The 14630-nt window shown below is 41.6% G+C and overlaps 2 protein-coding genes across 2 annotated transcripts; one reads left to right on the top strand and one right to left on the bottom strand.

Annotated features, from left to right (window-relative positions):
- Positions 1 to 2129: 2129 nt before the first annotated feature.
- LOC111223752 (cyclin-dependent kinase 5 activator 1-like) lies at positions 2130 to 3563 on the bottom strand. The gene is made up of 2 exons (XM_022748012.1): positions 3048 to 3563; positions 2130 to 2892 (listed from the first exon to the last, which is right to left on the bottom strand). The coding sequence occupies exons 1-2, from the start codon at positions 3561 to 3563 to the stop codon at positions 2401 to 2403; spliced, it is 1008 nt and encodes a 335-aa protein (XP_022603733.1). The 3' UTR covers positions 2130 to 2400.
- Positions 3564 to 11325: 7762 nt separating this feature from the next.
- On the top strand, positions 11326 to 14372 carry rpain (RPA interacting protein). Its single transcript, XM_022748022.1, has 7 exons — positions 11326 to 11501; positions 11612 to 11803; positions 12157 to 12229; positions 12460 to 12571; positions 12858 to 12921; positions 13690 to 13830; positions 14263 to 14372. The coding sequence occupies exons 1-7, from the start codon at positions 11430 to 11432 to the stop codon at positions 14290 to 14292; spliced, it is 684 nt and encodes a 227-aa protein (XP_022603743.1). The 5' UTR covers positions 11326 to 11429; the 3' UTR covers positions 14293 to 14372.
- Positions 14373 to 14630: the final 258 nt, after the last annotated feature.

Here is a 14630-nt window from a genome sequence, read left to right as displayed (position 1 = left end):
CTTTAATATTCTCTCCAATTGACCCAAAGTCTCGCAGGGATTTTGGAGTTTTTTGAAACCCATCTAAGCTGTAACTTAGATCTGAGGGAGAACTATTTAGTCATTTAGAGGTCTTTAGACCCCTAAGCACCATGGAATCAAGAATAGTGGCAAACTTGATTAAGGACCAATAGTTGAACTTGCCTTTTATGTTCAATGTTTACACAGAAGAGGTATGGATACATCTGGCCTTCACACATGTCCTTCATTAAAGAGTCCTTTTGCTGAGTGGATGTCACATCACTGAGTCTAGCTTTCAGCAGTTCAGCATGGCGAATGCTCAGTCTCTTCTATAACATGTGGTGCGGTGTGCCCAACACAAAGCAGCATGCTAGGAAACCTATAGAAGCACACATGCATATCAAATAAGTCAGTGAATAAGTAAGCCGTCAGGTCAGCGGACCAGAGAGTCTCTACATATGGGATGACTGGACTGGACCGCACCAGAGAGGCAGGACAGGACCGGTTCAGACCGGACTGGAGTGGATGGAGAATCTGTGGTGTTTTAATTTGTCCGGGTTGATGTGGAGAGTAATCAGTGGGGGGTAAAATTAGAGAGGACGGTGGTTGACACTTTAAACAGCAGTCCCTCGAGCCTTCGAGTGGCGACAGCAACATCAAAGAGTTGTTGTGGAAGAAAAGTCACATCTGCACTTGTAGCATCTGCCCCCGCCCTCACACGCCTGGAATATCACATTCTCTTTCATTCTGGTGTTTGTAGCCATTGGTTGAGACAGATCACATGATCCAACTCTGAACATGTCCTCCACGAGCCGGCTCCACCAATCATTCATACAGTATGAAGCACACAACATGAGTGCAGTGTTTTAAAACAGGAATCTTTCTTTCTTTCTCTTTTTTCTTTCTTTCTTTCTTTCTTATTTTCTTTCTTTCTTACTTTCTTACTTTCTTTCTTTCTTTCTTTCATTCTTTCTTTCTTTCTTTCTTTCTTTCTTTCAATTAAACACTTTCCTGTGGTCATTCAGGACAGCACCAATATGGACTGCAGGACAAAGTGCAGGGGAGCAGGAAGGAATGAAATAATTCCTTGAGTAAAATATGCCCTAGAGGGGTCAGTATTGCATTTTCCCATGTTTTTTGTGGATGTAAACAGCTCACAGTAGGGCTTGTTTCATGATTATTAATCTGTGCCCAAAGGATTAGCATTTCATACTAAAATAAATAACTGATTTCCCAATTCATAGCAGATTTGGCTGGATAAACCCAAATATTCCCTTAAAAGTACAGTACTTTATGTAAGATGCGGATCAGCTAATCCACTACAGTAACTGGGACGAAAATTTCACGGTCCTACTGGTTGTGTTGTGGTTGATTCTGGCTCATCCATGTTATGGTATTGATTAATGCGCTGTAAGTCTCAACAGTGGACCTCTCAGCCAATGTTGGTGAGTGCAATAAGCTCGGGCAGGACAATAGGAATAAGGTAAAATGGAGTTGGCAATAAGCAGGTGGTCATGTGCAAGGACATATGAGGTGACCTCATGCAGCGTGGTTCTTGTTTTTCATTACCCTGACATTTCTCTATAGCGAAAATGCCTGGATGCTATCACACAATATCAATATCCTGTATCTTTATATTTATAATAATATTCACCCTTATTTACGTAAATGTGTTGTCTGGCGTTTCTAAACCCAATCTTTTTTTCATTTATTATTATTATCAAAAGACAGAAAAATACTTCAATAGATTGACCTTCTTATCTCACTGAAACAAGGTACAGGTCAGACAGATGTGTGTCTGTGGGCCAGAGCCAGAAGATAAAACCGATAGATATCTCTTTCTCACTTCCTGTTAATGTCATATCATGAACCGTGCTGGCCAGGCATTTGATAAAATATGGCTTTCCCTATCTGTGTTGTCAGTTACATTGTTCTTGAAATACTAAAGATCATATCTCGGTCTTAAAGCTTGTTATTGTCACATCCTGAGCCAAGCAACCCGGACACTGAATACCAATAAGTAACCTGTCAGATCCAATCAAGTCACAATGTGGCCAGCACCACAACAACCCTGATTTTATCGGCTTTGTTTTGGTGAAATGGCTCTGTGGGCCAATTGCTGCCTTCAGACAAGACACTGCCGATTTGTCTGAAAGCCTGTCGGTGTTTAGGTGGCTCATTGCCCGACTAAAATCATTTAAACACCAGGTTCGTTCCCAGAGGCTCTTTGTTCTGGGGTACAAACAGGAAATTTAGTTAATCATAAACCAGTAGAGACGCCAGACAACAGTACTGCTCCAAGGTAGCGCTACAATGCATTATGTTAGTCCTACCCTCTCCAACCTATTAACTCCATCAATCTTTCTATCCAACCACCCACACCCCCCTTCCAGCTTCCTCTTATCGGTCAAGGCCTATGAGGAGTTTGGTCTTCTCCTCTTCTTTCTTGCTCTCGTTCTTCAGGTCAGCAAACACCTGGGTAAAGAAATGGGGGTCGGTGTTGATCTGGAGCATCTTGCCACTCATGCGGTTGATGATCTCCAGGCAGCGGTCCCAGAAGGCTTCCTTCTCCGCCTCGACCAGGAAGGGCTTCAGCGGGTAGGAGATCTCGTTGCCCATGTAGGAGTAGGACAGGTAGAGGCAGGTGAGCAACGAGGCTTGCAGCTCGCGTTCCGAGGCCACCTCGGCTGAGACCACGTCACGGCACAGCATATACAGGAAGACCACATTGGCAGGAGTGATGAAGCCCTGATCCTGCCAGCCCTGTAGGAGGAGGGAGCGGTCCACACTGCGCAACCACAGCACCGGATCTGTTGGGGACAGACGCTTCAGTCGATAACACCGGCGGCACAGGAACTCACCCAGGCTGCGCATCAGTTCACTGGTGGAGGCCTGGAAGGAACGGAGAGAGAGAAGGAAAGAGGAAAGAGGGCAAGGAAGGGAAGGTAAGGTTTGGGCGAAGGGTTGGAGATATGAGTTTAAACAGCAATAGATGAATTTAGCACCAAATTTTCTGTGATGAGAAAAAAGACAAACAGTTTGGTTACCTGGACAATGACACGTTTCGGCGTGCCTGCTGCAGTAGACGGCTGGATCCCAGAGCCTGTGAGGGAATTCTTTTTGGCAGCGACAGTAGCTACGTTAGCCAGGGTCTTGGAGGTGGGCAGGTGGGAGGAGGTAGTGGTAGTGGTGGCTGAGGGGTCTTGGCTGGACGTGTAAGATGAAAGGTTAGCGCAGGACTGAGACTTCTTCAGCTTCAGGCTGTTGGAGGCTGAATTGGCTGTGGCAGTGGCGTGACCGTCCGGAGAGCTCCCTTTCCCACCGTCCCCGCCGTCTGACTGCAGCTTCTTGGACCCCTTCCTCTTTGCTGATACAGCCACAATCCGTTTCCATGGCAACACGCTTATGATGGACGGCCGTTTGAGGGATTTTGCGGCTGCAGCAGCAGCATCCTTGGCGTTCTTGCTGTTCTGGACCGCTGTGTAGTGGCCCACTGTAGCCGGGCCATCCTCAAACAGCGCCGCCTTTCGGTAGCTGGGAGACAGCGACAGCACCGTACCCATGATGCCCGGTGAAGGTCAGCAGAGGGACACAGGAGAGGTGGATCGGGGAGCGGTGGGGGGGGGAGCTCTTTGATCGGTCTAGACAAAGAGCTTTGAGAAGTGTCTCACTTTTGGAGTAAGTCAAACCTGTGAGGAAAGAACAGGAAGTAACTGGTTACATTACATTAGTAAACAATGCAAAATGAAACCAATCATCAAAAAACACTTAAAGCATTATCAATGCTTCTATTCGTATTTCTTAATCTTCCTCAGCAGATGAAGTTAGCTCAGTTTTCATGGAGATAGCTGCCTAGATAACTACTTTCATGGTGCGGTGGCGTGACCATCCAGAGAGCTCTGTTTTCCCACCGTCCCTGCCATCTGACTGCAGCTTCTTGGAGCCCTTCCTCTTTGCTGATACAGCCACAATTTGTTTCCATGCCAACACACTGATGATGGAAGGCTGTTTGAGGGACTTTTCAGCTGCAGCGTGTCCCAACACTAACACTGGAGTGTTTTAAATGTTCTTTCACTGTTTCACTGTTTCACATTTCTGTGAACAGTGAGTGAGGACAAAACTAAGTAAGGTCCACTTACTAACTGAATCTTTCAACCACATCTCATGTTATTCCTCAGTTTATGGAGTTTGCACAGTTTTGATCTAATCACCTATAGATAGTTGTTTTCATGGTGATATTGCTGTCCCCCAGCTACCATAACAACTGCGCAAATTCCATACTAGGGGTTTTCTATAGATATTGTGATAACATAGTAAACGTGAAATCTTTTGATAATCATATAGTGAAAGTCTGATTTTGTGACAGCCCTACTCTGTACTGTGAGGAAAAAGCCCCCAAAAAGCCAGTATGTGGATTTACTGTTTCCAATGACTCTGACGCTCCACATTTTTATTTTGTGAGGTGTGATTCAGGAGAAAACCAATCAAGGTTTTTCCCAGAGCTTCAACTGGGTAAGACCATGAAATGTGAAATCTCCACAAAAAGCCAGTAAGTTTACCTTGAGTGAAGTGATTTTTTTTTAACTTGCTTGATGAGTCAGAAAAAACTTTCAAGATTTTAAAAGTTAATTGATTGAATTTTAGCCTAAACAAATGATTCAATAGTTACCTATGATCATATGTTAATTAACTGTTTTGTGATATTGTTTCCCAGAGAAAACATGACTGAAAACTTTACAAGAAACCCTGTAGCTACATAAATATGCTGGCATTCTTTCACAGTAGTAATGTAGTAGTAATGTAAACCACATCATCTGTAGCCAAAAACAAAAGCTCAGTGGACACATACAGGAGTCTGATGTTTAGTTTTAAGTATGAAAATGAGCTTTCCTCTGCAGTTTAGTAGAAAGCACCTTAGCAATTTCATTTCCATTTGGTTTTAATCTCCATCAAGCCCCAATGTCTGTGATTAAATCTTGTTGCTGATACCTCTCCACATAAAGCCTACCGCTCACGTCAGCGTAACTGCGGCCTGCCGCCCCTCAGTGTTCATCAGTATTATATAAGAACCAAGATAAGGCCACAGAGGCATGAGAAAGAAGTGTGCACAAGCATCCATCTTAGCTTCAAAATGGAAGCCTTGAACGCAGCCCCCCCTCCAACATAAGGCAGCTTCAGAAGCATGAGCTCTCACATATAACACATGAAATATGATGCTGTTTAATCTGGTTTTAACATCATCTAATTATGAAAAAGACTCGTGAAATGATGGTGTATCTACATTGTTGGCTTAAGAGCATCACTGGGCCTTCTCAGCACGCTGCTTTATGTGTTATCATATGCAGAGCTGAAAAATGGCTTTTGTCACAAGCAGCAAAAACAAGCCTCCATGTGTTCCTACCTTCAAATTAATCGCCTCTTCTTTTGAAATCCATGTATCACACCCTGACCCCCTTGCCGCTGAGCAAATGTGGTCAAAATGTGAACTCGCTTTCCAGCCGTTCTGCTCGGTATCCACAAGCTGCCCGAGGTCCAGGGTGTTAAAACGGATCGGTCCCTGATAAGATGTAAACGCCAGGCCGACAGGTTTGTGTCCGTGGCTGCTACTACTGCTGCTGCTGATGATGTGTCTGCCTCTTTCAAATCTTCATTTGTAAAAAGTCCCCCGCTCGTCGGTGGGAATACAGAAGCAAAGGAGATGCGAAATGTGCTTCAGTCCTTCGCTCGCAGCGAGTGGGAAGATGTCTTCCATTGAGAACCGAAAATCTATACGGTCACGGCCACTAATGTTCCGTTAACACACTGGCGAGCTCGGACAAACTCCCCCCTAGACATAGCCCAAATAAAACAGCACGTATCGGTCTGAAAACCTTGATCAACACAATGGCGGTGAATATCAAGAAAAAAATGGCTACTATGATTTCCAAAAATAGATTGCAGCTTTTACCCTCAGCTATGTAAACCTGCCAGAGAGAGAGAGAGAGAGAGAGAGATAGCCGTTGCTTTGATGCGGGCATCTGCAGTTATTCGGGTTGGATGTGGGAGAGAAACAGTGGCTTCTCATTGGCTGCCGCCGGGGATGCTGCTCCTGCTGCTGCTGGTCGTCTGTCACAGCCGCGCCGCTGAAGCCATTGGCAGCCGACGGGCTCCAGCCTATCGGCGAGGTCGCTGTCCGAGGTGCTGAAGCAGATGTGTCCAAGGTCTCCGTGGCAGAGGAGGAGGAGGCTGCTGTGCCGTTGAAGACCAACACGACGGAGGATTTTGTGAATCAGCTCCAGCCCAGCTAACACCGTGGGTGCGCCTGCAGACAAATGAGCTCATGTGCTGTTGTTGTGACAGCTCAGGAGTTTACATCTCCCATCTTTTAAAGGGGGATGCTCCTCTCAGTGTCAGGCTGAGGGTGAATCACCCCCTTTGATAATTTACTAGAAATTAAGTGGTACTACTGCTACTTATACTCTACATTTCAGAGGGAAATGTTGTAAATGTTGTAAAACACATGGTACCATATACAATGCATTATCAAAGATTAAACCAGTGGTTTCCAACCTTTTTCATACAAAAAAAAACAATATGTGCTTGAGATTCTTCATCATGATGAAGATATCTATGAGTTTTACTTGTTCAACCAGGAGACCTGCAAAATTTGTCCAATACATCCTGACTTTTAGTTGCTAATCAGTCAAGTTTCAGAAATGTTGAATCCATCTTTCAGTTCCCATAATGTTTCCACTTGGCCCGGAGACTTTACATTGTAGGCCCTGGTAAAAGTTTAACAAATAGCCATAAAACCTCTATGGATTAAAATTCATAATGAAAGAGTAATATGCCTAACCTTGTTTGCAGTTGTGGTTGATGGATAAAATATTAGTTTTGTTGCAATACAGACCCCAAGAGTCCTAAATGGAGGTTGTAAACAACAGCTTCTTAGCTGTTGTTTACAACCTGTGTGAACATTTTGTCCTGTTAATGACCAGACTAAGCTAATGTGTTAACTAACTTCATGTTTGTCAGCTTGGAGAAGTTTATTTTTCCTTTTTATTTGGGGTAACTTTCTATTGTAAGATTGAAAGTAAAAGCTTTAAATCTCAGCTTTTTGTTTCAGCAGTCACACTCATGTTGCTCATGTCTTGCTTTGTGTTTTCTTTTCTGGTGTTTTTTGTTTTTGTTTCGTCATATATCTCCTTTATGTGCTACCAAGACGAGTCCCATGTTAACCCTTCATGAAAGTCTTTACATGACTAATATTTGCCTCTTTTCTTTCACCCTCAAAAACTGGCCAGAGCCTCCTCACACAAAGCTGATGTAGAACTTTAGCTGGTCTCCTTCTCTGTAATCCATATCAAGATGAAAGAAATCCATTTTACAGACAGTGTGTCATCCAGAGCTCCACTAATGGCACTAAGCTTTTTCAGCCATAACCAACACTCCCTGAAAACAAGTGTGGAGGCGAGTGACTCAGAAAGTGGATTTATCTGAATGGCTTTCTTCCCAAATATACTGCTCTACCCACAGGCAAAGGAGGCCACTGAGTTGGAAGAGAGGCAGGGATTTGTAAAGCCTCTGAAAGAGGCTGCTGCATCTAAGTGCTGGGAAGAATAACAGCTGTGCTCTGATACACTGTGGTACACAGTGAGTCACCTGGTTGTGTGGGCTAAGAGGTAGAGCTAAAGAAATAAAGCAACACCTGTATTATGCTTCACCCAGATGTTTTGCATGTTGGGATTTCCACATAAAATTTAAAGAAAATGTATGAAAAAATGTCTAAGCTTAACCTCATTTATATCATAGAAGGCTTCAGACAGCCTGTCTAGGTGGCTGATGTTAAATCAGGGATGAGTATGGTAATACAGTATATGCACATAATCCATTTATACTGCAATATTTTAATTGTCTGACATAGTGCATCATGGTTTACCAGCCCATCATGTAAATCAGTGAGCAAGAAGTGGAAGAGGAAAAGAAAGAGAAGAGGAGCGTTAAAGTCGTTTAATTGTTAAGATGAGTTGAGATTGTTTATTATAAAAAAAAGTTGAGACCGTTGGTTAAGCTACCATTTTCAGTTTTAAGTTTTCAAAAGCTCTCTGTTATGTTGTTATTACTTATTATGGTCATTATTTTCCTTGAAATGCTAAAGGGTAAAGAAACACACAAACACACACACACATATTTATATACATATATCATCTATTATCCTGTACCTGATCATCTTAGTTTGTTTTTTAAATAATATTTTAGTTTTACTGAAGGAATGTTCGAGGGTAAAATTGGGCAATATTTTATTTTCCATTTTGTCATAAATTTCAATAAAATAATAGCCTACTTTCTTAAAGAAATGCTTAAATTAATTAAATAGCATACTTAAATTCTCAAATGACGTGTTGACGTATGACGCTGGTTGCTATGGAGAACATACTGTATATATTCAAGAAAATCGTTCCAAATCCATCACTTGACTCTGAGACTCTGAGACTCTGAGAGAGAAACATTGAAAACTTTAACTCGACTATTTCTGGAAAACCCGAGAAACACTCGACGAAAAAAGGAGCCACGCTAACGACTGCTGACCTCTGTCACAGTTTTATCATGCAAAATGTGAGAATATGATAAGTTTAAGATCATTTAAATGACTTTTTTTTTAACCGTTTTATCTGACGCTTCCTCGGCTTCGAATGTTCGAGACATCGCGAGACTGACTTTGATGCAGCTGAAGTTTGTTCAGTCGCATAATGTAAAATATTAAATATGAAAGTGTTTGAAACAGTGTTCAAACAACTGAAATACTAAGACAGAAGTAACCATGCGCAATTCTGAACCAAGTGCTGCCTTTAAAGTAAACTGATCCAGTGTTGATCTTGTTTAATTTGGGTAAAAATAAGATATTGCATTTTACACAGGTTTGTATTCAGCCTCAGTTGCTCCTTTTAAAGATAAAATAGCTTCATATTCATTATTAACTTTACCTTAAGTGACCCCTCTTTTTTTCTTGTTGTTTCGGCGCTGTCAAGTTTAATGTGATATTACAGCAATAAATACATAAAAAAATTACATCAATTTAAAAGCAGAAAAGAAACTGACATTTATATACGGCGTAGAAACAGGTTTGTCTTATTAAGGGAAACATCAGGGGTTGAAGGGATTAACCAGTTTATTCAATGTTTTGTGTTGAATTCAGTAGAGTCCCATCCTAAACTGTATTATAATGGTTACAGACATTACAGATGTATGCTATGCTTCGTCACCTCCACGACCACAACTACTGGAGAGAGTCCAGGAAGAGCCAGAGCAGCACTGACACCACCAAGGTAAAACACTTTTCTTTTGCTTTGTTCAGCTGCAGACAGAAAAAGTGTCTGTCCTGTGACATTTGTTTTGAGTTTACACTGATCTGAAATATAATTTGGAATATTATGTTTAGTTTTATGTCGTGTTTGCAGCTACATGTTATAAAATGTAAAAGGGTTCAATCGACATTCACACACAGGTCAAATAACTGCAGGTATTTATCGGCTCTGGCTCTGATTGGCATTAATGTAAACGCAACATCTGGGTGAACATGCAAATTTTTGCCCCTTGTTTTTCTGAGCACAAAGACTGTAAACACACCTGTCACCTGCCCAGCATGGTGCTGTTAAACCAGAGACACCCCAGCTACACCTTCCTCTGAGAGTGAGCTGCAACCCCGAACTAAGTTTTATAACACACAAATCACCGATTGAAGCATCTCACACGGAGGCTCCGACACTTCTACAGGAGCACTAACCCAGGGATGAGAAGAGACAGATCTGTTTTACTATAGTTTGCACGGTGGCTACCAGCTCACTCTTTCTCCACTGTGTCTGTGTGTGTGCTGTGTAATTGCATGTGATGACATCACTCCTTGCAGTTGTGTGTGCCCTCAGTCCAAACTGAAAAGAAAACTCGACTAGCAGTGGAAAGGGGTTCAGTTGGCTTTTATTAGTGGGTTTACTCACATTTTTTAGAAAATGGCTTATACCCACTAATGTTGGTGGAAGAGGCGTATAAAGGGTGTAGCTGAACCAGTCTGACCTTCCTCCTCCTCCATTCTCTGTCTCTCTACAATGTTCAGGAAAGAACAGCAGGAGAAGTCTTTGCAAGACTGTTTGCTGAGCCGTTAGGCCGGATCCCAAGCCCCCAGCCCTCCACCTCAGCCCCACAGGCCGGACTGGAAGGTGTCCAGCTGGAGGTGAGTGCTCCAAATGTCTACACAACTGTTGGTTTTCACCTGCTTCCTGTTTTATCATTGGTCAGAAACTCCTTCACTCTTTGTCTCTCTATAATGTTCAGCAGGAGATCCAGCACAGAGACCTCCCGGAGCTTGTGGACAATGGACCCCTGCTCGGTCTCTCACAACCTGCTTTTAGTGCAGTGGTGGAGATGTTCCTGGGCTGGATCTGTTACTCTCCATACAGCCCAGAGATGTGAGCAGTGTGAGGTGCAGAGCTCCATGGCTGGACCCGCCAGTGGTTGAAACAGTAACACACATGCGCGCACGTGCGCACACACACACACACACACACACACACACACACACACACACACACACACACACACGCACACACACACACACACACAAAGAGTTTGTAGATAAGTTTTAACTTTTTAGCTTGTGGATAAGTTTCCTTCTTAAAAAAAGAAAAAAACTTCTATTTGTTTCATAAGTTTTAACTCTCTCTTTCCTTTTAGTTGGTCGATAAGTTTCCTTCTCCAAAAGCAAGAAAAGAAAATTATTTTAGGTGGTAGTTAACTCTTTCATTTGCTCTTTGTATATAAGTTTCGACTCTTTAATTTCTTATTCGCTGGTTGATAAGTTTCCTTTTTGAAAAATCAAAATATTTTAGTTTGTACATAAGTTATAAGTTTTAACTCTTTAATTTCTTATTAGTTGATAAGTTTCCTTTTTTTTTTAATAAAAAAAAAACCTTTTAGTTTGTAGATAGGTTTTTAACACTTTAATATCCTAATTTCTTGATAATTTCTTCATGAAAACTGGTTGATACGTTTCCAGTTTCTTGGTTTTTAAACAGCACTGAGATCATTGTGTTGGGAAATAAACTGTGGTCTCTAAAAAGTGGCACAACTTCAACATGAAAGTTGTGCTGTCGATTCTTCTGTGTGTGAGTGTAGTTTTTCTTTGCATGTTGATTTTGGCCTCATACACCTGATATCATCTTTTGAAACTAAGACCACAAAATCATTAAAAGTCCTGACTCTGATTTTCAATTAAACCGTTTGGCCGCTCTGAACTACACATCCCATCATGCAATCCACAGCAATACGCATTAACTTCCGGGGCGCGGGGTTAAAAGCTGAAATGTTTTGGTTTTGAAGTCCTCCCCAACTTTAGCCAGTTTGTTGGAACAAGTCTTTGTGTATGAGTGATTTTACACTTGCTAGTGATACTACAAATGGACGCTTTGCACAGACACCGTTCACTTTATAAAGGAACGACTCCGCCATGGAAAGAAACGTACCGCAAGGTGAGACATTAAACGTAAATTTGTCAGTTAGCTGGCTAGCATGTCGGGACAACGCTACGTCGTGTTTGGGTTTAACATCGTGCTGTTCTCTATTCTTCTGTATTCTATAGCGCTGTGTGGACAGGCTGAAAAACAGCCGGTCCAGGCTGCTGGAGAGATACCGTCAGATGGGAGAGAGCCAGCAATGCAGCGGCTCCGGGGCCTCCATCATCGTCCAGGAGGTGATGGAGGAGGAGTGGACCGCCCTGCGGTCTGAGGACCAGAGACTGCCCTCCCTGTGGGGGCCAGATGGCATGGCAGAGGTCGGTCGGTCGGTCGGGCTCTCTCAGTCCCCCAAAATCTGCTCTCTGTCTCTCTCTCTCTCTCCACCCTCCCTGGTGTCTTCCTGTGTCTCTGTTTGCTCTGTCAGATGTAAGGTCCCTACATTAGAGAGCTTTGCCTTAACATTGCACTGCCCCTTTAATAAAAGCTTGGTACACACATTCAAAATAAGTCTTCCTTTCCATCAGATCATTAAGTCATAAACTGCATTCAATAATGAACTGCATGTCATCATCTCTAGCTGTCTCCTTGAGCTGAACTGTCTGTTTTTTCAAATCCCCAACGTTTTAGTTTTATAACCAACTAGAGGCCATCTTCCTTTTCTTTTAAACAGATGTTCAGTGTCATGAAAGAGTATGATGAACTGGCAGTCCTTGAAGAAATCCAACAGGAGCTCATGTCTCAAGGTAACATCTCCATAAACTAAATCATCCTGTTGGTTTCTCTATCTAGACTACTGACTGTGTATATCAAAATGAATGTTCAGTGAAATAAATGGAAACATTTGCAACACCACAAAGTTAAATATGGATATATGCAGTGGTGATTTCAGTAGGCTTGAGATGTATAAACAGGTGTGTGAGCTTGTTGATTTGAGCTCTTGCTAAAGTTGAGGGTGTTTTTCTTTCTGCTTCAGAAATATCTATTATTGATGAGTATGAGAAGAACCTGCAGTTTGAACAGCAGTACATGTCGTCTGTTGTGGAAGGGATGGACGAGGTGCATATTATTTGCCCCATATGTCACACGTGAGTCAAAGAATTGCCTGCTATAACAAATATATTGACAAAGGTTGATAGTTTCTTATATTTATATTTACATGAGTTAAGTATAAATTAATTCTATGCTCCCTCAGTTTTAAAACCAGGGGCTGTCAGTGCAACTGAAAATAGAGCCTGATAAAGACTGAAAATAATTTAAGTTGTACCATTTGACGAACAGGCAAACATTCAGGGCTGGACTTTTTTCCAAAATTGCATTGATGATAAACACATTTTTATGACTCAACTTTCAAGTGCTTCTTGTGTCTTGTAGGAACAACTTGAATATCAACAGCTATTTCATCTCCTGCCCCTGTGGACTGTACATCAACACTAAGGTTTGTTTGAGAAACACTACCCTATTAAAAATGAGGTCACTCTGTATCGAATTACAGGATCTTTCATTTCTACCTAAAAATCATACTTATGGCATCATATTTATAACTCAAGAACTTTCCACAGAATCATTATGTTTTTAAGTTTTCTTCAGTATCAACGTAAGGAATTGATAGTTATGTAGTGTATTGTCTATATAGCTAGCTATATGGATAGTACCCACATCCATTGGTACATTGCAAAGAGGAACCTCTAATAGGTAATTTGGTATAATTCTAATGGTGCAAATTTGCCAAAATGGAAATAAATAGGTAGAGGATTAGCTCAAAGCGTAATTCGATAACTCACTGCAAGCTGCATACTTTTGTTTTTCATCTGTAGTTCCAAAACTTGGAGCATGATTATCCCCCAAACAGAAGACTAAGACATCTTATCAACATGATTCTTATACAACACTGGAACACTGACACTCTCCTTTATCCACTCAGCCCTGTTTTGAAAATCTGACAGAAAAAAACTTTAAAATATGATTTCATAAAAACTCCTTGAACATGTATACCACAACTTTCCAAGTAGCCCAACTCATTCTAAGAAGAAGCAGAAAAAAACAATACACGGCATTCCTGGCTTAGTCGTGTAGTGACTCTCCTAAAAGCCTGTAAATGAAATGAAGGAAGAGAAAACTGGGGAAAAGCCCAGTGTTCAGTTAAGTGGGTTTGTAATGGCTTCAGCTAACCCTAACCCTATAAAGTTGTACCCCTTGTCTTTAGAAACAGAACATTACTCCCGACATCCTGTGCCGTCTTCTGGAGTCCAGGGTGTCAGAGCACATGGAGGACTGTCTCCACAACCCTGTTTTCTCTGTAACTCCAAACACTGACAGCTCTCCAAACCTGATGATAAGCTGCAAGGTAGGGCACAGTCACTGCCAGGTCATCCAGGCAGTTCATACAGATCTGAATTTGGAATTAAGAATTTAAGTGGTTATCCTCATGCTCTGTGTCTTTTGTGCATAGTGCTTAGCCCTGTTGTATGTGTTTCCATTTATTGCTGTTGATTCCAATAAAGAAGGAAGGTTCTGTATTGTGTATTTACTGGTCTACACTTTTGTTCTCATCTATTTGATTGAACCCTAAAGGAAAATTAATCTGCATTCCCTTTTATTGTTTAGCTTGCAGATTAATTTTGTTATTAAAATAATTATGTGTTTGTGTGTGTGTGTATAGTATAAATATATATATATATAAACACTTGTGGTGACCTAATATAGGTATTAGCATATCTCCTTTTTTAATAGAGATCTTTCTTTGCCATCACAAGTCTACTGATTTCTGTGCTTTCAGGTTTGTGACTACTTGTCCATCGTCCTGTGAAAGCAGCCACGGCCATCACGAGTGACTTGACTCTGCTTTGCTTTTGTGTATGTTTTGTGAAATAAAGGCTATTTTTTATATTTGATGGGTAGACGCTGTTTTTCTTGTACTGCATGCTGTCACCCCAACTAACATTCATATGGTAGCCATGATAAATTTGTGTATGCATCGTTTAGCCCTCATAAATAAGGTAGGTACATAAATAAATGAACCTTCCATTACATGAATAGTTGAAACTGAACTTTATTTTTTATATATATATATATATTAAATGGGCCCCCGCATGTGAATTTTGTGATGTTCACAGAAATAGTTGGGAGAGCATTTTTCTGCAGTTG

This window comes from Seriola dumerili, unplaced genomic scaffold (assembly GCF_002260705.1).
Source record: "Seriola dumerili isolate Sdu_G_001 unplaced genomic scaffold, Sdu_1.0 BDQW01000113.1, whole genome shotgun sequence".
Taxonomy (NCBI): Eukaryota; Metazoa; Chordata; class Actinopteri; order Carangiformes; family Carangidae; genus Seriola; species Seriola dumerili.
This window is presented reverse-complemented; position numbering and strand designations above follow the sequence as displayed.